Raw genomic sequence first — 22,757 nt, forward strand, 5'->3', positions numbered from 1 at the left:
TCTGTGCTTGGAGTAACTCTGGAGCCGCTGGAGTTGATCATCAAAAAAAGAATTCTGTACAAGCTGACGAAGATAATGGAAGATCCTTCACACCCTCTACACAACGCCGTGACGAAACAACAGAGTGTGTTCAGTGGGAGGCTTGTTCAAGTCCGATGCAAGACAGAGAGATACAGAAGATCCTTCCTTCCAGCAGCTATCAGGCTGAAGAACAAAGCCCTTAATTAATTAATGTGATTGTTTTTTTAAAAAAAAATAAATAAAAAATTACTACTACTACAATATTGAATTTCCCTTTGGGATTAATAAAGTATTTTTCATTTCATTCATTCATTTTCATAAGCCCTCAAAGTTAAAATAACAGTAAATTTTCCATAAAGGTTCCTGATGAAAAGCGTTCATTGGTCGGTGCTGTGTGTTTATTTCTGATCATACATCAGATCATCTCTCAGTGTGATGGACAGCAGCTTTGTTTGTTTGTTGCTGTGAATCACTTCTTTGCTTTAGGTGGATGTTAGAACAACTTTCCGTCCCTACATGAGAGGATTCTACTTGTGTAGCTGCAGACAGTAGCAGGATGTTTCTAGAAAAACATTTTCTGACCAAACCTCATGAACCTAAAGTGCACGTATAGTGCGTGCACGCTCCAGATGAGGTCTCTCCAAAGACCCCTGTGTTACTCACATCCTGAATATCATCTTTAAATCCTCTAAAATGTATTTTCTCTGATGTTGGTGATGTGTCGTCCATGAACGATCCGGCTCTGAGAATCGATTCTTTGTGGTGAACAAGAAGAACCGACTCCTTTCTAAAGGCCCATTTATACTCGACACAGAAGACGGATACGTAGACTGACGGACAGTTTCATCCATCTTCTGCGTCGGTTACGCTTGTAATTTAGTCCATTTTCTGGGAGCTTAGGTATCTGTCGCTTGACACAGAAGATGGGGGAACACCACCGGAAATTGCAGGGGCGGAGCTGAGCAGAATAGCTGACATGTGACCAGGGAAAATACAAACCACAGAAGAAGAGGAACAGGAAGGGAACAAAAAGTAGAAAAAGAAAGAAGACGATGATAATTGTAGAAATTATGCAAGCTTCTGAAGAAAGACTATATGCGAGTGTTTAGGGCGTGTTGGATGGTTAGAAACAACTTTATAGCGACGGTAACTTTATTACTGCCACCAACCGGGTTCAAAACATGGACGTGAACTCCAAATTCGGTGCTGCCCACTTGTGGATGAACTGACTTATTACCCATGAAAATATGAAGGCGGTGACATATGATGAAATTGTTCGTCTTCTGCGTTGTGCATAAAAAGCCTTTTTATTCTCCCTGAACCATTCAGCCCATCACGGGTTGCAGGGAAGCTGGAGCCTTTCCCAGCATGTTATCAGCGGAAAGGTAGGTACATCCTGGAGAGGTCACCAGTCCATTGCAGGGCCAACACAGAGAATCCGAGGCTTGAACTAGCAACCTTCTTGCTGTTAGACTGCGGTGCTAACCACTACTAACCACTAAACCACCGTGCAGCCTGGTGGTGCAACTTTACTTTGATGGGCCACTATGTGGTCAGTTCCATAAAAGGAAAGACTGGGATCAGGAGGGGCCTCTTAGGAGACGGGGAGGTAGTTCAGACCAGGTTTACAGAGAGAGCTGGAAACCAGGTTTAAATTAATAGTCTCCAGATTTACTTTTAGCACTGGTTGCACCGGCGCGCCAAACTTTTTAATTTAATATCATTACACAGACATTGTTTATTTATGTTATTGTGGAGAATAAGGAGGATTCTTTATTTAAGCATGAAGGTTAAGTAGAAAAAATCATTAAAAAAAAACATTGTTCAACCCTTACGATCACGTGTGATGAGGAAAGCCCCACAAATTCTCAAGACTATGAGAAATCCTGTCGGTCAATCCAGGAAGCTGCTTGTGAAGACGTGTGTGGGAGATTTGGTAGAAAGATGTGGCTTGTAAGGACAGCTGTTCACCTTGCTTTGTTTCACGTTTGTAATGAATATTCTACATGCTGCAGTAATGTTAGTTTACAGAAGCAGGACATGCAGCTTGTATGACTGTAGGAATAACTGGTGCTTCTTTCTTTGTTCAGTTACCCTGTGAGTGCAGAGAAACTGGCTGCAGCAAAAAGCAGAATCTCCACTTTCCCATCGCTGAGTGTCCGTGTGGCAGGACAAGGTGAAGGATTTGAGTAAAACTAGCGCTACAGAACAACTCGTGGTAAGTTATTTATATTTCTTTATTCTAATAATGTTTTTTGTGTGTATTGTGTGTTTTCTCCTCTATGAAAGCTGGACACAGTTTGGCAAGCTTACTGGTGGAAAGACTGACTTTTTTCTTAGATTTTTTTATCCCCAAACTCAAACCAGTGGCAGCCATGGATGCAGGTGCTTCATCTCTTTTGAAGGGAAGACAGAAGGTATTTTCATGTGACCATAAATTTCACAATTAAAATGGACTGAATGTCAAAGATAATGGTGTACAATGGCATCTGGTGAAATAGATTACAGATATCATTTGCAGGGCTTAAAGTAAAAAAAAATCCTGAGCTTGAGCTTTTTTCCGGGGAGAGGAGGTGTAGTGGATCGGATGCAAACACACTATAGGCAAACAACTTTTTGCCACTGTGCTTGGCAGAGCATTAGATGACCTACAGTTTAATGTGAATTTTAGAAAGTAAAGGTAATAATGTTAACAGGACATGTAAAACTCAGTCAGGGTAATTATTTTAAATTATTAATTTAACAGTAATTTAATTTAGTTAAGGGCCATTTATACAAAAAAAAAAAAAGTTACAGAGCAACAGTGAACTTTAGGTAACAATTTTAAATTACAACATTTCCATTGTTTTTGTACAAAACAATATCAAATTAGGTTATAGGAAATACAAAACAAATAAATACAATTTAATACACTAAACTACAAGTCAAGTGACAATATGTCTAAATTAACAAAGAAAGTAGGATTTTGCAAGTGCTTTAACGGATTTATTTACACTGCAGATGAAGACGTGCTGTAATCAGAAACGATATCCAGGCATGTTGCTGCTTCACTGTTTAGTTGTCATACGTTTGTCTCATGTTAGTTTATAACGTAGGCCTATGTAAAGTCCAGTAAGGATATGATTTGTGTGTTGATTTACAAAGTTTAATTTCCACTGATGTTCATGACTTATTTTATTTATTAGAGTATTTCTTGTTAATAAAATGCAGAATCTACATTAAAGTGGTCTGATAACAATCAAGAGTTAAACTGTGCACACTACTGGCCGAGTAGTACCTTACACCACCTCTTATTCTTTTAAGGTGGAATTTGGTCTCAGAATAATCGTTTTAACATATCAATAGCTGTTCATGGGCCCTTTAATTGTCAATAAAACAAAAAATGTTGCTTGAAATGGCTCCAGTTTGTTCAGGTGAGACATGTTTTACAGATGAATGGCATCTACTTCCTTATTGCTTGACACCTAAACAGTGAAGCAGCAACATTTAGTTAGTTAGTTAGTCATTTATTTCTCACATGGCTATGCACAAGCAACACAGAATTTTACGAAAACAAATCAAAAACACATCTTAAGGCACAACCATGCTTGAAAAGGAGCAGGAAGAAGAAAACTTATAATGCCTGCCCCTTTGTAAAACACAATACACCAATAAATAATTTATCAGTTACCTATCAGTCCTTAATGGAATTACTCATATATGTTACATAATAGCCGCCATTCAGCAGATTCATACTCTACAATTATGTTTATAACATACATATATTCACACACATACACACATATACTTATATATACATACTCATATACACATGTATATACACATACATGTATATATTTATAAATATACACAGATACATACATGCATAGGCATGCACGTACATATACATACACATACTAGCACTCAGGCATACATACATCAAAATGCTTCTGTCCTATATTTATGTAGTATATGATTTTTCAAAGTACTTTTAAGTACTTAAGTATAACATGCCTGGATATCGTTTCTGATTACAGCACGTCTTCATCTGCAGTGTTAACAAATCCGTTAAAGCACTTGCAAAATCATACTTTCTTTGTTAATTTAGACATATTGTCACTTGCATTCGTGTACTATGTCGGTTTTACACCGAGAGGAAGAGCCGCAGATACAGAGAGAAGCTGAGCGAAACGATGCTAACAGGCAGCGCGCGCTCCCGCGGCCGTATAATCAATTTTTGGCAAACATTCACTTTAGGACACAACACCTGACAAACGACTTGTATGTTGGAGAGCGCGAACTGCTGCCGGGGTCTCCTTCGTGGCGTCATAGAACTTTTTTGCCACTAGTTGCATACACCAGCGTCTTCGAGCACAACACAAACAGGTAGGCCTACCCGGCTCTCTTCGTTTCTGGCACCAGCTCCCAAAAAGCTTGCCGTCTCCACCCCTTCTATCCATGCCCAGCGCCATTTGGTTCGAAGGCCGTTGTCAATTAGGACGTCTTTCCCTGGCTTCATGAATTTACTCTCCATTTCTTGAAAAATCTGATTTCAGTCTCAAACAAGCATCGGCTTGGATGCTGCGTTCAAGATCACTCGGAAATAACGCTACAGGTTAACTCGGCGGAGAAAACGAAGTGTGGTATAGGCTATTGTCACTATTTGCTGAACACTGAAAACATGCAGCAGCGAGTTCTGCTTATTTTCGAAGATAAATACTTGTAATCTCCGACTTTAACATTGTTCATTGTTCAATTCATTTCATTTTCTACAATTCAGTCTCAACCACTATAACCCATAGTTAAGTTTTTTGTTTGTTTGTTTGTTTGTTTTTTCCTCCCCCTGAATCATAGTGAAAAGCCGGAGATCCGGCACGGTGCCGGAACACTTGAAGCCCTGTCATTTGTTGTGGGCCTGGGTCTTTTTTGTTTATATACAAGTTCTAACCATCTTTAAAAAGTCCATTTTTCTCTGGAGGCCAAATCGTAGCTTGTTGGTTAAGATTAATATTTCCCTCCAAAAATGTATGAAATTATTGTGCTGGTTACACTTATTTAATCTATTGTCAAACATGACTTGATCATCACTTAAATCAACATTAACATAATAACTCATTCACTAACAAACGTGTATGTGCAGCAATAATATGTTTATGTAGTTTTCACCCTCAGTAATCCGATCACTGCTGTCTGTTCCGTAGTAGAGTCCAGCAGCGGGGTTTGTTTAGAGCAGGGATCTCCCACTCCGGTCCTTGTGAGCTACTGTTCTGCAGGTTTTAGATTCTACCCTGGAAGTCTCTGCGAGGGAGGCGGGACATGAAATGCTTCACTCACATTCAGGCCTTGTCCTCATGAGACCAAAACAAGGCCCTCTAAAGACGCGCCTCAGGACAGGGTTAACAAGGGGTGTGTGGAGCTAGAATTAGGCCTGTCGCGATAAGCAATAAGTCAATTAATTGAACGATAAGAAAATAAGAGCACGATAAGTTTGCCGGCCGCGATAATTTTTTTTCGTCCCCCCTTTACCATAGACTGTGTATGACAATAGGTTTCACTATGGAGTATTTCGACTAAACGCTCTGGTTTCTTGCGGAGTGATCTCTCTAGTGTCACACTTGACTGCAGCATGTTGCAGCACGAGCCGGTAAGCCGCATTTGTTTTGCACGGCTGCCAACACGCAATGGCCGTGAGACTTGCGTATTTAAGTGGCTTCTCACGCTCTCGCGCTAAACCTCCGATTCTCATGCTGAAATATGTAAATAATAGATGCAAGCATCTCCTCTTTTATTGTTTCGCTGCTTCCCACATGTAAGCAGAACACACACATTCTAGCTTACGACGTCAGTACAAAGCCCCCACTTCCTGGTCTACCGTAATAACCCCTGTAATCCGCAGGCACATTACGCAAATAGAATCAGCCTATATACTACCGTATATGACAAAATACACATTAAGAGCAATGCCGGCTAATCGAGAGGTTTGGGAGGATTCCCAGTGGGCCGCATAACTTTTGGGCCAGTGTCCCGGCGTATGTGAATGTGGTATCCCAGCTAACTGCTGGGTTGTAGTTACTTATAAGGCCAACAGAGGGCAGAATGACTTTGTTTCACAAGCAGTAGATTTTGAAGAGCAGAAGAAGAACACGGGTTTTTGTTCGATGTAAAGTGCTGAAGTTTGGTTCGTCATTAAAACCGGCATGCTTGTCTACTTGTCTGGAGTTTATTTGAAGATGCAACAGTGAAAAAGGCGCTTTTATTTATTTAGTTTATTGACCTTTGAAAATGTGTACTTGCATTATTACGGCATATGTCACTATATTAGTTGAGAATGGTCTCAAAATGACACATTAGCGCTCTGCGCAATATTATCGTTTATCGCGATAATTTCTGAGAAAATTTATCGTACAGCTAAATTTGTTATCGTGACAGGCCTAGCTAGAATAACCAGGTATTCAGACCAAAGCATTGCGGTTCTACTTTGTCTAGACCACTACTTAATGATCTACATGTGAAAAGGAAGGATTTAAAAGCATGACATGTCCACTTTAAAATAAACACTTATAATCAAACATTAAAGAAATATGTTGACATGTCTTTCTTTCCATGTTTCACACGTATAGTTGCTGATTTCCGGTAACTTTGCTGCTCTTAATAAGTTTTATATATTGTTTTTTTACATCTGCTTCGAGTCTCCTCGTTCACAGCTTCCTGGTCTCAGATAGTTCTGGTCTTTGTTCCCTCATGTCCTCCTCAGTGGTTCTGTTGGACCACTTCTCCTCCGTCCTGGTTCTGGATTGTTCTGGACCCTCAGTCTGATAAATTAAACCGTAAAAAATAGCTTCAGTTTTACCTTAAGATGGAGGATTCACGGAGAAATTCGAGTAGGGTCTGTCTGCGGCTTGCAAGAGAGAGGCGTGTCGAATAGTGGGCGTGTCGTTTAGTGACATCACTACTCGACACGCCCACTAAATAGAGGGAAATCACGTTAAACCACGCGAGATGTAAAATGCGCCAAAGCTACAAAAAAAAAATAAACAGGAAGTTAACTAACCTTGAACGTTGGTTCCGGCACCCGCCAAAAAACAAGAAAAAAATAAGAAGAATGAAGGACCGTATGCAGACTGTAAGTGTCAGTGTATTATATTTATATTGTCGTAGCAAGTAATATTTATCTACATTATAAAATATAAGTGGATAAAGAGAACGAGAACGAGTTTCAAAAGTTTCAGAGGGAGTGAACGTTATTAGCCATATTGATAAGCAACATAACGTTACATCATATTCGTTTTATTCTACTTAAAAGGGAATAATTTATAGCATTATACCGGTAAATTTGATTATTATTACTATCACCTAGATGGTGACATGAACTGGCCATATCAGTTAATTGACAGCTTGTCCGCAGGCATTTCTGATTTACCATTAGTTTTGCTAAAGTTGTTTGTACAGTCAAACACTACTTGCTATAGCCATAAAAGTTACTGTTTCTCAATCAATAAATGCACATTACCCTGAACAAATGAACTGGCCTCAGACTCTGCTTACTAAACAACATGTACAAAGAAGTGCAGAGAAAGCAATTTGTATGGGTTTCTTCTGAGAGTGTGCCATCAACATGTTTTTTGGTCGGAGTAACAGAAATGATTTGACCATAGTTAATGGATCCTGAGGTTACATGACCTTTGTGTTTTTGATGGAGTTGTGTGCTCAAATTTATGTTTATGTTTGCTTTCAGCTCCACCCTACTATTGTCATTGGGGGTAAACCTCCAGTGATTTGTGAAAATGAAAAATACCAATGTGCAGTTTGTCAAAAACATGGTGAATATGCAAATATTTTTGCACATGTGCAAACTCATGAAAGGGCAGCTGTCCATCATGGAGGTATGTTTAAATTTCAAATCCAGAGAGTTCCATGCATGTGTTTGCAGTGTTGTAAATATGTACTTTATACCAATGGTGGCATATATGTTGTATTAGTGAACATATACTGTATAAGAATTTCATGCACAAATGGTTTTTAAATGCAATTTGTATTTGTTTGCAGGTTATAAAATATTCAGGTGCCTGCGTGGCTGTGTTAAAACGCCACACCACCACTGCTTGTATTGTGGCCGCACAGTCACCACACAGGACTTCTTCATAAGGCATCTTAACACCTGCAGCAATGTGGTAACCTTAGGTATTCCTTTGTTTAGATATTTTTTATATTTTAACATACATGCACCTTCATTTCTCACAATTTTCAGTTTAAATACAGTATATGCTTGTTTCTCTCTCTCCTCCATCAATACTGCAGCCTCCTCCGTCCCTGCAGTCATAGTCTCAGCTGCCTCCTCTGCCACTCATGCCACCAGTGACCATGGAGCCTCCTCAGCCAGTCATGCCGCCAGTGCCTCACCTTTCTTCGATGCTACCCATGCCACTCATGCCACCTCAGCTGCCTCCTTTGCCACTCATGCCGCCTGGGCCTCAGCTGCCTCCTTTGCCACTCACACCACCAGTGCCTCAGCTGCCTCCTCTGCCACTCACACCACCAGTGCCTATCTTATTGTAAAGTCATGAACATTGACCTTAACTGAGTCCAGTGAGTTCTGCAGGTCTTTGGGTGTTGTTCTGGGGGCTTTTGTGACCTCTCGGATGAGTTTTAGTTGTGCTTTTTGGGTCATTTTGGTCGGCGGGCCTCTCCCACTATTACTTTACATTGTCAGGCAGGTTCTATTTTAGTGATTTCTTGTTGAGAATTTGTCAATAACAAAGACCTTCATTTAAAAACTGCATTTTGTGTTTACTTATATTGTCTTTGTCTAATGTTTACAGTTTTATGGTGATCTGAAACATTTTAGTGGGACAAACATGCAAAAGATAAAGAAATCAATATTTTATTATATATTTTGTTTTGTTAGACCATATTCTTTCTACATTTCACAGAGCCATTCACATGAATACATAAAAAAAAAACATGTACATAAAGTAACAGATTACAAATTAATGTTATAAGATCTCCTGCTTCACTACAAACACATTTTACAGTTCATAAGCATTAGAAATGAATTGATGCTTGTCACAAAAAGGCCAAGACCTTGGAAGGAGATGCTCACATCAGAATTCCAAATAAAGACCAAGAGGTGTTACAGGTTAGAGAGAGAACCAGCAACTGAGCTCCACTGGAGAGGCCCACAGCTTTCCAGAGCCCAGGTTTAGCTGATGCTGCCGACGAGCCTGTTGATGTCAAGAGAGAAAGCATGGGAGCCATTAAGGATTAATAAAATTACTGCCATTAGACATTCTTTTACTTTTTTAATTTACTACTTTCACATTCATAATATTACAACATAGGCCCCCCTTTTCAAATAAATCTGCAAATTATGCTCTTACACACAACTGCTGACCTTATCTATTTATTATTGTTTAGCTCATTAGTTATTGTCCTGATTGTTTTTTCCTGAGAGTCAAAGAAAACTTTCCTTATTGATCCCTATTGATTAATGGAAAATACATTTTTCTGAGTATGAAGTAATGCCAGCTTTTGTAGGATAATTTGCGACTTTAATATTAATTAAGTCCTGCAGCAGGGCGACCAGTGAAACACACTGTGGAGCTCAGATGGTCCGTGCGCGCTCCCACTGGTCCGTACGTGGTCAGCATGCACTGGTCGTACGTTTTTGAATAGATTCATTAGGGCAAATATGAATTTTGAGCAGCTATAATAACGTTCAAACTGTATTAGTAGTTAATTGGGCTCATATCCCTTTAAGAACCGTCGTCGTGTCATGTAGTAGGCGTGTCGATTAGTGACGTCACTGCTCGACACGCCTACTATACGCCATGTAGTGGGCGTGTCGATTAGTGACGTCACTGCTCGACACGCCTACTATACGCCACGCCTCTTTCTTGCAGGCCGCATACGGATACACTTGAGAAATTCTGCTGCGCCACGACGACCTGAGAGGAAGTGAAAGAAAACTCAGAGACGCGTTTACTGACCCCGTTAAAAAATACGACACATGACCGTCGGTGCTGTTGCAGTTGGTGCTGTTGCAGTTGGAACTGCTCAAAACTGCAGGAGGTTTCCACACAAAGAGACAGAAACCTGATCCTGGACCTGAATCTGAAACTCTGAAAACCTTTAGTTCTGGTTCTAGTCTCTTGGCTGGAATTCAGAAACAGTTCTTAAACTTTAGTTTTAATTGTTTGTCATCTTTGTCCTTAAATGAGTTCATTGAAATGAGTTAATTTTTTTAAAGAGTTTGTTTCAACAACACGTTTCTACAAGGAAATAACCAGTATGGGTGGAAGTCCATCTGCTGCTGCAGGACACAATAAAACTGGAAACGAGTCCTGCAGCCAAACTGCTGGACTCAAACACCTGGAAGTTTACTTTTATTAAACGAAAGATGAGCTGATCAGTGATGCGCGGGCCGCCTCCTAACCCGCGGGTCCCGCGGTTCGGGTTGGGGCGGGTCAAAGAATTTTCGCTTCACTGCGGGGCGGGTTGGTGTGGTTTACTATTCTGAAATATCTAGTTCTATCTATTAATTTTATTTTTTGTCAAACTGAAAATAAAGACCTTAATCAGTGTCTACATTTTGTTACTATAATATGTAAGACAAAATATTTATCAGTTATTTAAACACAGGTCACGTTTTGTAACGTAATGTCCACGTAGGCGCGTAGTAGGCTACGCAGGTGCAGAAAGCGCCAAGCAGACAAGCAACAAAAGATGGAAGAAGAAGTGTTGAATAACATTCGTTCGGGAGTTTACGTCCTTGAAAAGAAGAAAGAGGGTCAAATGGCTAAATCACAGGTTTGGGACAGGTTCAACAAGGTAATCAGTGCAGACACCAGCAGCAGCATTGGCTATGTGCTTTATAACACTTAAACGCTTTAAAACACTTTATTTATTTGCCTATTTATGTTTATAGGCTTAACGTTCAAATGAAAATACATTTTGTGTTGCCAGTTTCCAGTGCCAATTTAGGAGACCATATGCACCTTTCTCAGACTAAATAAAAGCATTCGTCAATATCATAACATGTGTTTTAATGGGGCGGGGCGGGGCGGGTCGGGTCGGGTTAAAAAAATAGAAGCGGAGGTGCGGGGCGGGTTGGTGCGGTCCAATTTTTTTAAAAGAGCGGGACCCGCGGGTCGGAGAAAAACCCGACCCGCGCATCACTAGAGCTGATTCAGTCACAACAAGGATGAAATATTTCAACGTAGGATCAGAACATAAAGTTTATGTAGCAGCTGCTTTCAATAAGAAGACACCAGCAAAGGTTTTCACTGGAAAGAAAAACACTAACAGTAAAAATCTGAAAGAAGAGCTCCATTATTTCTATTTTAATAATTCTTTACTTCATCAGTTCATTAAACTGACATCCTTCTGTTCACATTTCCACCAGCAGAGGGAGACAAATCACCATCAATGAAGACTCCTCTTCCTCCATTCACACATCTGAGCTAACAGGACTGTGTGTTGATGTTTTTCTTCTATGGGCAACCAAAAGTATTGTTTCTAGCTCCAAATAAAAGGTCCTCCACCTGCTGTCATTCAGCATGTTGCAGCTATAATCTTCACAGTGGAAGGTCTCAAACCTTCATGAGTCTCTTCAGTCTTCATACATTCAAAGGAAGAAACTCGCTGCTAAGATGTGACGACCACATCCTGAGAGCTCTGAGTTCCAGGAACAGACGGTGGGAACAAGATGATGGAAAAGCTCAATTCAGCCGAGCACATCAGGGTTTATCCACACAAAGCTAACATGGAAATATCAGTGATACTGGGAAAGAACGGCTTCCTGGACTTTTCATTTAGTAAAGCATCCTGATACCAATAATAGAATCCATGTGCAGGAATAAAAAGCAGATTTCTGGCAGACCTAGCAGTGGAAACTTCTTTCTAAACGTCTTATTTACCTGGTAAAAATATTGCTGAGTCATGTTTCCATGTGTGTAAAAATGGAATAGTGAGCGTTTCCATGTATTACAGGATGTTTTACAGAATATACAAACATTTACATACAATAGTTCTATGGTTCATTAAAGAGGGAAAAATAGAAAAAAAGGAAAAATATCAAGAACAAATCCCTGATTTAAACAAGTTTTATATCTGAACTTGTTTTTCTAACTAATCACATGACCTTTCTTTCTAGAAACAACTTCACCAAATTCTTAAAGGTGATTAATAATTAATAGAAACATTAAATGAATGCTGCCATGTATTAAATGAGCAGTGAGGATCGTTTTTAAAAGAATCTAAACTTTAACAGTGTTGTTGTAAAGAAGAAGGTTTACTTCTTCTGTGCTGGATATTGAGTCTCTACTTTTATTTATTATCTATTTAGTGATGAGCAGAGAAGTGAAGTGTTTGCAGCATCATCAGACATCAGAGCTGATATAGCAGATGTATATTTGTAGACATTTTACAGCTGCAGCAGCTGATTTAAGATGAAAACATCAGATGGAAACAGGAACGCTCCTGTGTTTTTACCACTTCATCCATTATTAGCTTCTAGGCTTTATTTAGCTTCTACTGGCTGCAGTGGAAACTGGGAACCTTCACATTAGTGCAACACAGAAAGAAACTGTTCTCTGCAGCAAGAATTTCATTGGAACAAAGACTTTTTCCACAGAGATTTTTATGCTGTTTAGTTGTACGAGAGCGGCTTGATTCCAAATATTCCTTCTGATGCTGGTTTCTCCACATTAAGCTGCTTTTTACTAGATAAGCTCCTTTATCCTGTTATCTGCTTCCTGACTTTGATCTATTGAGATAAAAGCCAGAATGAGAAGAAAAGTCAATCTTTTCCTCCAGATGTGGAGATGTAGCTGCTGCAGGTTGGGCCAGTCTAGGCTTCGTTATTCTGAAGACAAAGACCTTCAGAGAACAAATGAAAACACTTCTAGTTCACCCCTGAAACAGCAGCTTGTTGCTGGAAACTCATTTTAAATGGAAACAAACTTCAAACTGAAATCATGTGATAAGCAGACGTCTGATATGAGCAGAAAGGGGAGAATTAGTCTTTCCCATGTTTGCATGTTCCACATCTTTACCGGTGAAATCTGCTGGGAGCAATTCTCCCAGTGTTCATTTCTTTTCCTTTTCTTCACACAAAGATTTTTACAGCAGAAAAAAAGACTGACAGGATTTATTTTTGTCCTCCAGACAGAAAGTAAAGAAAACCTTGTGCAGCTTGGCCTCAGATTCCTTCAGTGACATGAGCAGAAGAAGAGAATTGTGTGAAAAGGATCCTAAGTGGAAGGAAGGGAGGGAACAGAGTTAAAGACAGAGCTGACTAAATGGAGCAGAGTTCAGCCATATGAAGCAGGCAGAGAATAAAGGTAAGGCCTTCCTGGAGTTTATGAAGAGCAGATTCACTCAGATGTCTGCAGACAGCAAGCGTGCAGAGCTGGAGAAGGAGCTGCTGAAGTGTTGAAGGACACTCTGGAAGGTCTGGAGAAGCTCCACGTCTTCCTGGATGCCGTGGAGAAGCTGGCCGCCACCTCACTGCATGTGTTCGCTGAGAAGCAGGTGTTACACCTGCCTGAAAAGATCCCACTCAGTCATGTTCAGGCTGCACCACTAATCTGTCCTCTCCTCCTGGAGGTTCAAAGAGATGCACAAGTTTCCTTCCTTCCCAAACTTCCCAATGTGGAGGTGTTGGCTTCCCAGCTGGACAGATACATGCACATCACCAAGACCATTTGTGAGGAGATGAAGAAAAGCTGAACTCATATTTAGTCAGTGTAATGGAAAATTTACAATATATACCCTTATAGTTTGTAGGTTACACTTTGTATGTCTGTGTATCTAGATAAGAACTCCTTCTCACACCTTCCCCCCTCTCTCATCCCCTCAACAGATGTTGAGAGTTTAATGAGCTTCCTCCTTTGCACCCTTCACTCCGTAACATTTGTTAACAGCTATGTGAGAAATTTAAAACAATGACCTCCTACTGTGATGTTATCAGCTCATGCCTGGTATATTAACTAAGTTCACTTGTATCTGGCAGACTCTCGCAGACAAACTCCTTTGACTGTGTGACTCTCATTGCCGGCCGGCTCTTAATAAAACTACTTTGTTCGATTCTCACTTAGTGTGTGATCTTTGATAACTAAAAATTCCACAACAATTCTTGGCGTTGTCGGCAGGATATCTTGAGTGACTGACCGGAGGACCAGAACCCGTGATTGATCATCCTGAAGGATACTTCAGCCCCTGGGTCAGCCTTAACCATCAGGGGACGGCGGGAGGGACTCCGTTCAGACACCACTGATATCCAGAACGAAGTCTGCGTGTGGAGCAGCATCCAGAATCACACACGGTGAGAAGTTTTCATATCAGACTCCCATTTACTGCTCCTTTTCGCAGGGTCCCGCTATCTTGTGAGGCAAGGTAGATTACTATTCTATTGCGGTAGAGTAGAGTTAGTCCGGCACTGAGGTGAAAACTTCGGTGGTAATAATAGGCGTTTTAGTCAATTTTTGTGCCTGGGTTTGGGCGACCCGAAAACCGAGAGAAAATCCAGCAAGGAGACGTCCTAGCTGAAAATGGGAAACACAGCTGTGACGGGGAAGGAGAGTAAATGGGACTCCCAAATTTTAAGAGATATGAAAAAGAAATATGGACCTGACTGCACAGACTGCATGACTTACTGGACAAAGAAACATGGTTTTCCAGAGAACGGGAGTTTGAGTAAGAAGGAATTAGATAAGCTGAATGAGGAAGCACAGAAGGACTGGGATGAGAAAAAGAAAAAAAAGAAAATCAAGGCAACGGATGTAGAGAAGTGGGAACGGCATAATAAATGCATTGAAATGTGGAAAAATGAGAGCGAATGTAGGGTTAGGAAAGCTAATACTAAAGAAATGGGTGGGGGATTAGATATGACTGGAGATATAGGAAACAGGAGGGATAATGCATCCCTGTCTAGTGCACCTCCACCATATAATAATAATTTAGGGCATTCACAACCCTCTCCATATCGTTCACTGCAGGAACGATTACAGGCGCTGAAGGTGGATCCAGATCTGGACTCCTGTCCCCCGGTGTTACAACAGCCCCAGCAGCCTCAGCAGCGTCGTCCAGAGGACCGACGGAGAGATGAGACATCAGGTCCCGCTGACTCCAACCATGGCCAAGCTACAGGGGGAACCGAAAGACCGTCAGCAGACATGACCAGCCCTTCACGTACCAAGTCCGGGAAGATCTACGGACCGGAGGTGTCAGCAACCTCCCCTTTCTACAAATTTGGACAGACTGCAAAGGGCCTATTTTTGGGACAAAATACTGCTGAAGATGAAGACACTGAGGTTTTTAGTGCCCCCATGGTGGAAGTATCAGGACCCACCGGCCCCATATTGGTTTATCGCCCTTGGTCCCCCTCTGAAATCATGGAACATGCTAAAAATCTTCCTGACCCCACTGAAGATGGTGAGAAAGCTAGCGAGGAATGGAGAGCTTTCTGCCGTGAACACCGCCCCACTGGACTTGAACTGAGAAAAATTCTTGCTAAAATGCTCACTGCTAGTGATCTGGCTAAGATCCGTCCCCACCTCCCTCCTGATGACACCGGCCTGAAAAATCCAAACTGGGACGATGAGCCGAACAGACCTTACAGAGAAGCCATCACCACACTCTGTGATGGCATAAAGACTGTGTTCCCTAATCGAGGAAGCCTGACTGCCCTGAGAAATCTGATACAGGGCCCAGATGAGCGCATGGAGGCTTTTCTACACCGCTGTGAAACTGTTTTCACCAGACACTCTGGCTTGGAGCGCCCTGCAGGAGAACTGGGGAACACTCCAGGACCATGGGAACGCCTTCTCTGTCAGACCATCATTGAAGGTATGAACAGAGATATGTTGGAAGTGGTGAAGAGACAGTATGTGGGGATGAGACATGAGACCAGACTGGCTCAGCTTCAACGTCAAGCAAAACACGCACAAGATGTCATGGATGAAAACAAGAAAAAAGCTGAATCCAAGAAAGAAAAACAGATGTCAACAGCCCTGACTCTGTTCACCTCCCAAAATCAGCCACAATCCAATAGAGATAGGAGAGGCAGAGGAAGGGGCAAAGGAAGACGAGAGAGGGGCGGCAACCAACAACAGCGTGGGGCATGTTATCGCTGTGACAAATATGGACACTGGAAGGATAACTGCCCACAACGACATGGGCCGTGTCATCGCTGTGGCCAATATGGACACTGGAAGGATAACTGCCCTCAGGATAATGGGCCCACCCACCAGAAGGAATACCAGCAGGCTGACTGAGGGGCGGACCCGGGAGACAGGACTCCAGAGGAGCTTTTTTCTCCACCCACCACAGTTTTCGCTGCAGCAACTGTTGAGGGAAGTGAAATGCACACACACACATACACACACACATACACTCATTTAGCTGCTATAGCTTATAAACGTTTTCCTTTGTTTACATTGTCTGTAAATAATCAACCAGTTTCTTTTATGGTTGACAGTGGTGCAACTCACTCAGTTCTTAAGACAGGCACCCTAAATCCCACTCCACCACTCAGTGGTAAGACTGTTATTTCTGTGTCTGCTGGAGGCCATCATGACAAAGAAAAATTCACGGTACCTTTAACCTGCTCAGTACAAGGTGAGCATCCATTTACACATTCCTTTCTTTTGTCCAAAGTTTGTCCTGTAAATTTACTGGGCCGTGATCTGATGTGCAAACTGGGAATTCAGATTTCCTCTGGGTCTCAGGGGCTGACCATATCATGTTCATCTTCTGACACTGAGGAAAAAGATTTAATGATGGTTAAATATAACCCAAGAGCTCCCTGCTATGCTTATCAGTGGAAAATGGGAAGCTCCCCTCTTTCTTCACACTGGCTGTCCCTCTGCAGAGCCAGAGTCTCCCCTGGGGCAGAGGTGATGGGGGAGAGGGAATTACATTGCACATCCTACATCTGTCCTGATGGGCCAGATCAGCAGTATGAAAAAATCTTTTTTAGGGACTGCTCTGACAAACTGACTGTGACATGTATGTTTTGGAATGAAAGTATGTGTGTTTTGTCTGTCTCACTAACCTCTGACCAACAGAAGTTGTTTAAACTTCACACACACCCACACGTGTCTCTTTCCAAGTCCCACTCGACTGAGTGGAAGGATTTGGGCCCCTTTGTTGCTACTGCTCTCAGAGAGTCTCGGTGGCAATCCACTCATGACTCAGCAGTTTTGTTTTCTCCAAGGCTGGGTGTGTTTAAGCAGAGCATGCTCTCTGTGATTCATTGCCAGAAAAGTGTTCAGTTGGTAGATGAGGATTTTCTGACATGTTTATCTGCTGACTCACCCTTGCCACCTGTTCCCCCAGCCCTCTCTCAGGTTCCCTCTGATTTGTGGGCTACCTCTCCCCATGATGTGGGCCTGGTTAAGAACTGCCCCCCAGTAGTCATCACTCCGAAATCTGACTACCGCCCCTGCCAGAAGCAATATCCTCTCAAACCTGAAGCTTTGGAGGGTATTACACCTGTCTTCAATTCACATCTTAGGAGTGGTATTGTTGTTTCTTGTCCAAATTCCCCTGTTCGCACTCCTATTTTCCCAATCATGAAACCACGTAAACCACCAGCCAAACCTGACTGGCGTTTTGTCCAAGATCTCCAAGCTGTCAATAAAGCAGTTATTTCACGGGCCCCTATGATGCCCAACCCCCACACCATCGTGTCGCAGATTCCTCCTACTGCTACACATTTCTCCGTGGTAGATCTGGCTAATGCTTTTACATCTGTTCCTGTTCATCCAGACAGCCAATTCTGGTTCGCTTTTGAGTTCAATGGGAAACCATACACTTGGACCCGGCTTCCCCAGGGGTACTGTGAGTCCCCCACAATCTACAATGAGGTACTAAGAGATTCTCTTTCTTCTTTGCAGCTTCCACAGGGCGTAGTTTTATTAACTTACGTTGATGACCTTCTGCTCTGCTGTCCTTCTGCCTCCTTGTGTGAGGAGGCCACACTGGCCCTCCTCCTCCATCTTCATTCTGAGGGTCATAAAGCCAGTCTGCGTAAACTACAGTTCTGCCAGCCTCAAGTCATCTTTCTAGGGCATCACATTTCTGCCACCACCAAGGCCCTGACCTCTAAACGGATCGAGGCCATTCAGAAAGCACCAAAACCTGTTACCAAGAAACAGCTGATGTCATTTCTAGGTATGGTAGGGTTTTGTCGGGCCTTTATTCCACATTTTTCTGAACTTGAGGCCCCCCTGACTTCCTGTATACATGGTAAGAATCTATCTGCTCATGACCATTTCTTCTGGACCCCGGAGGCTGAGCAGGCTTTCCTGTCTGTGAAACAAGCGCTGTGTTCTGCTCCAGCCCTGGCTCTGCCAGACCCAGCCAAACCTTTCTTTCAGTTTGTTGATGAAAAACATGGTTTCATGTCTTCTGTTCTCCTTCAACAGCACGGCTCTCACAAGCGCCCGGTGGCCTATTACTCTTCCAAGCTCGACTCTGTTGCTGCGGGTCTTCCTGGCTGTCTGAGAGCTGTGGCTGCATGTGAGAAGGCTGTACTTGCATCACGTGACATTGTGGGATACAGTGAGCTAACTGTTTTTGTTCCTCATTCTGTATCCATCATTTTGCTCGAACAAAAGACTTCTCATCTGTCTGCAGCTAGATGGCTGAGATACACCACAGTTCTTCTCGATATGCCTAACATCACTATGAAACGGTGTACATCACTTAACCCTGCCACTCTTCTTCCTACCGCAGAAGATGGTGTTCATCACTGTTGTGAGACTGTTCTGTCTGAAATCTGCACTCCGAGACCAGATTTATCTGATGAGCCTCTTCTTAACTCTGATCTCATTCTTTTTTGTGATGGCTCCTCCTTCAGAGACCATTCTGGTAAGAACAGAGTGGGTTTTGCTGTCTGTGATGAACATCAGGTTCTCTTCTCTGGCTCCCTCCCTTCACAATTCTCTGCTCAGACAGCTGAACTTGTTGCTCTCACTGAGGCCTGTAAATTCGCACAAGGTAAGTCCCTGACTGTGTATACCGATTCGCGTTACGCCTTTGGTGTAGTTCATGACTTTGGTGCGTTGTGGCGTCACCGTAATTTTATGAAATCTGATGGTAAGCCTATTTTGAACTCCACACAGGTTGCGGCTCTCCTTGACGCTATTCTTCTTCCTTCAGATGTCGCTGTAGTGAAATGTCAAGCTCACACTAAAGACACTTCCTCTGTTGCCCGTGGCAACGCCTTGGCCGACCAGGCTGCTAAGCAGGCAGCTCTGTCAGCCTCTCCGCACATTCTCACCTCTTCTCCTCTCACAGAAGAGGATCACTCTCCTCCCTGTTCTCTGCAGGACATCCAGTCTTTTTCTACTCCAGAGGAACGCTCTGTCTGGAAGGCTAACTCCTGCACCCCTGATTCTGCAGGTGTATGGCGCTCTGTTGATGGAAAACCTTGCCTTCCTCGCCATTTCTTCCCCTGGTTTGCTAAGTTGTCACATGGGTTGGACCATGTGTCAAAAGGGGGGATGGTATCTTCCACAACATCTCTGTGGTTCACAAAAGGCTTCACTGTGGTGGCTGAAAATTACTGCAAAAAATGTTTGATCTGTGCAGGCTATAACACCGCCCGCCCTCTTGCCTGCCCTCCAGCTGGTCATACACCACCTAATCAGCCTTTTGATCATTTGATGATGGATTTCATTGAGTTAACACCTGCAGAAGGTAAGAAATATTGTCTAGTTATGGTAGACATGTGGTCAAAGTGGGTTGAAGCTTTTCCAGCAAAGCATGCCACAAGTTCAGTCGTGGCTAAGGCTCTGGTGACCGAAATCATTCCAAGATGGGGGATTCCAGTTAAGGTCTCATCTGACAATGGTTCACACTTTGTAAATGCGGCCCTGAAAGAGGTAAGTGGACTATTGGGGTTCCAGCTTAAGACTCATTGTGCTTATCACCCGCAATCAGGCGGAGCAATTGAAAGAGAGAACGCCACTTTAAAAGGTAAGTTGGCTAAATGTTGTGAAGAAACAGGACTGTCTTGGCCAAAAGCCCTCCCACTCATTCTTATGCACATGAGAATGAGGAAACGTGCCCGGACAAATCTTAGTCCATTTGAGATTCTGTTTGGCAGACCTCCCTACACTGGTCTGGATCCTCCAGGACTCTCCGTGTCTACAACATACTGTGAAAGTAACATGCTTGCTTATTGTCAAAATCTGTCCAAAGTTCTCTCACAGGTGCAGAGTGTGGTGAAAGAGGCCCTGCCACGCCCAGCATCAGATCTGCTTCACTCCTTGGTTCCGGGAGATTGGATCTTGGTTCGAGAGACGAGGAGAAAGCACTGGCGGTCTAAAAGGTGGCTGGGTCCCTTCCAGGTCCTGTTGGTCACTCATACAGCCGTGAAGGTCGCTGAAAGGTCCACGTGGATTCACGCGTCCCACTGTAGAAGGTTTCAAAGTACCCCAACTCCAGCTGACCTCTCAACCACAGGGCAGAATAATCCCTGAGGTCAGCCCCGTGCGAGATGGTCCATTCTCCACGGGACAACATGAAGTACACCCAGACTGCCGTGAGGGGATGGTCGTGCGTCATCCTCTTCATCCTTATCACCTCCCTCCTCTGGTACCTGGATCCAACCGGACCTCACCTGACACAACGCACCCCAGCTTCGTCCCAACCCGCCAGACGACTGCAGGGGACAGAAGCACCCTCCCTCAGGAGGCACCGCCGAGATAACCACATCCTTCAGCATCATGATCACACTGAGAATCTTTGGTGGCAAGTTGCCAATTTGTCTGCTCATAAATTGACAAATGACAGTTGCTATGTTTGTGGACTGGTGCCGCATGCCACACCCACTCAATCAGTTTTTATTCCATATCCAGTCCCTTTGAATACCACTTTGTGGACTCTGATCATGGGTAATAGATTACACCCTAGGAACATTACTTGGCCACACCAGCGCCCTCCCCTCTCCTGGAGGAGACCAGCTGAGTTTTCCAGCAACACAAACTCCACTTGTGTTTCATCCAGAACTGTCTTCCGCTTAAGGGATCGTACAAATCCATATTCTTCTCCACCTCTTTGTTTTCAGCGAAATGGGACAGATGCACTATTCTTTTTAGGACACACTCTAGGTTGTCAGCGTAGCATTTCAGCCTCATGTATATCCTCACCTTGCCCCAAACGCTCTGACCCGTTCACTTTAAATCCTCGTGATTTATTCCCTGATAGTTCTCCCTCTACAGAGTGGGCCTCAGGAGTTGTTGTGTTTAACCTTACAGCTCTCTTACCTTTTCCTGACCTTCCTATGTACAATAATTCTGTTCTTAACACCATTTGGTCTTATATCCCATCAGATACCGGCTTTGGATGTCCTCAGAACATAGTTTGGACATGTGGCAGACACTCTTATATTTACCTTCCTGTCAATTGGTCTGGAACATGTTATCTGGCTTATCTGCTCCCTGATGTCTCTGCGTTTACTCTAACCCCAAATGGTACATTGCGGCCTTTTCCTGAACCCTTTCATCACCCCCATCGTGTTAAACGCGGTATCTTCTCTCCACAGATGAAAGGATTTAGGATGGCTTTGCCCTGGTGGGGGTTGGGGAACTAGCATGGACTGTGGAAGATCTATCAATCTCTTTGGAAAATTTAACCTCTTTATGTGTGATTAATATGTTGCATTTTAATCAAAGGGGTGGATTGTAATGGAAAATTTACAATATATACCCTTATAGTTTGTAGGTTACACTTTGTATGTCTGTGTATCTAGATAAGAACTCCTTCTCACACCTTCCCCCCTCTCTCATCCCCTCAACAGATGTTGAGAGTTTAATGAGCTTCCTCCTTTGCACCCTTCACTCCGTAACATTTGTTAACAGCTATGTGAGAAATTTAAAACAATGACCTCCTACTGTGATGTTATCAGCTCATGCCTGGTATATTAACTAAGTTCACTTGTATCTGGCAGACTCTCGCAGACAAACTCCTTTGACTGTGTGACTCTCATTGCCGGCCGGCTCTTAATAAAACTACTTTGTTCGATTCTCACTTAGTGTGTGATCTTTGATAACTAAAAATTCCACAACATCAGCAACACGTTTTATTCTTTATACACACATTTTTAAAGCTACACTAGAATAAAAGTGTGATTTTATTGGAGATGATTTTAACAGGAAACTGAAGTCAGCCGTTGATGCTGCATCTCCACTTAAAACCAGAACTAGAAGATCCAAACTCACACCATCGCGGAGAAACGAAGAAACCACAAACCTGGAAAGAAGCTGCAGGAGAGCAGAGAGGAAACGGAGGAAATCAAGATGAACTTTTCATTTAGAAAGTTTGAAGGAACAAGTCAGAGTTTACAATAAAGCAGTGAAACAGGCCAGAACGCTCCACTTTTCATCTGATTCCACACAATAAAAATAATCCCAGATTCCTTTTTAAAACAACACGTCTTTTAATGAACCCAGATTTGAACAAGTCCTCCATGACAGCATCACATGCTGCATGTGAGGACTTTGCAGACCACTTCAGAAGTAAAATCAATGCTATTAGATCCAGTTTTTATCTCAGCGACATGTTGATCTTAACAGACCTGAAGCTTTGTTTTTACCCGAGGAAACACTGGAGAGTTTGTCCTGGTTGATGCAGAGATGTTGCTCCAGTTTCCTCCTCAACCAACAAGCTGCCTTTTAGATCCATTCCCACATCACTTTAAACATGTGATGCTTTCTTTGAGCGTGAGCTTGCAGACGTGGTGAGGTCCT

At 42.7% G+C, this 22,757-nt stretch overlaps 2 protein-coding genes across 2 annotated transcripts; both read left to right on the forward strand.

Moving 5' to 3' along the window:
* The first annotated feature begins 6,874 nt into the window (after window positions 1–6,874).
* On the forward strand, window positions 6,875–13,728 carry LOC121636057. Its single transcript, XM_041979391.1, has 5 exons — window positions 6,875–7,123; window positions 7,736–7,883; window positions 8,047–8,181; window positions 8,299–8,552; window positions 13,396–13,728. The coding sequence occupies exons 1-5, from the start codon at window positions 7,007–7,009 to the stop codon at window positions 13,726–13,728; spliced, it is 987 nt and encodes a 328-aa protein (XP_041835325.1). The 5' UTR covers window positions 6,875–7,006.
* Window positions 13,729–14,242: 514 nt separating this feature from the next.
* On the forward strand, window positions 14,243–21,766 carry LOC121636042. Its single transcript, XM_041979387.1, has 4 exons — window positions 14,243–14,323; window positions 17,338–19,407; window positions 19,597–19,704; window positions 20,209–21,766. The coding sequence occupies exons 2-4, from the start codon at window positions 17,574–17,576 to the stop codon at window positions 20,487–20,489; spliced, it is 2,223 nt and encodes a 740-aa protein (XP_041835321.1). The 5' UTR covers window positions 14,243–14,323; window positions 17,338–17,573; the 3' UTR covers window positions 20,490–21,766.
* Window positions 21,767–22,757: the final 991 nt, after the last annotated feature.

The sequence above is a fragment of the Melanotaenia boesemani genome (assembly GCF_017639745.1).
Source record: "Melanotaenia boesemani isolate fMelBoe1 chromosome 2 unlocalized genomic scaffold, fMelBoe1.pri SUPER_2_unloc_2, whole genome shotgun sequence".
NCBI classification, from domain to species: Eukaryota; Metazoa; Chordata; class Actinopteri; order Atheriniformes; family Melanotaeniidae; genus Melanotaenia; species Melanotaenia boesemani.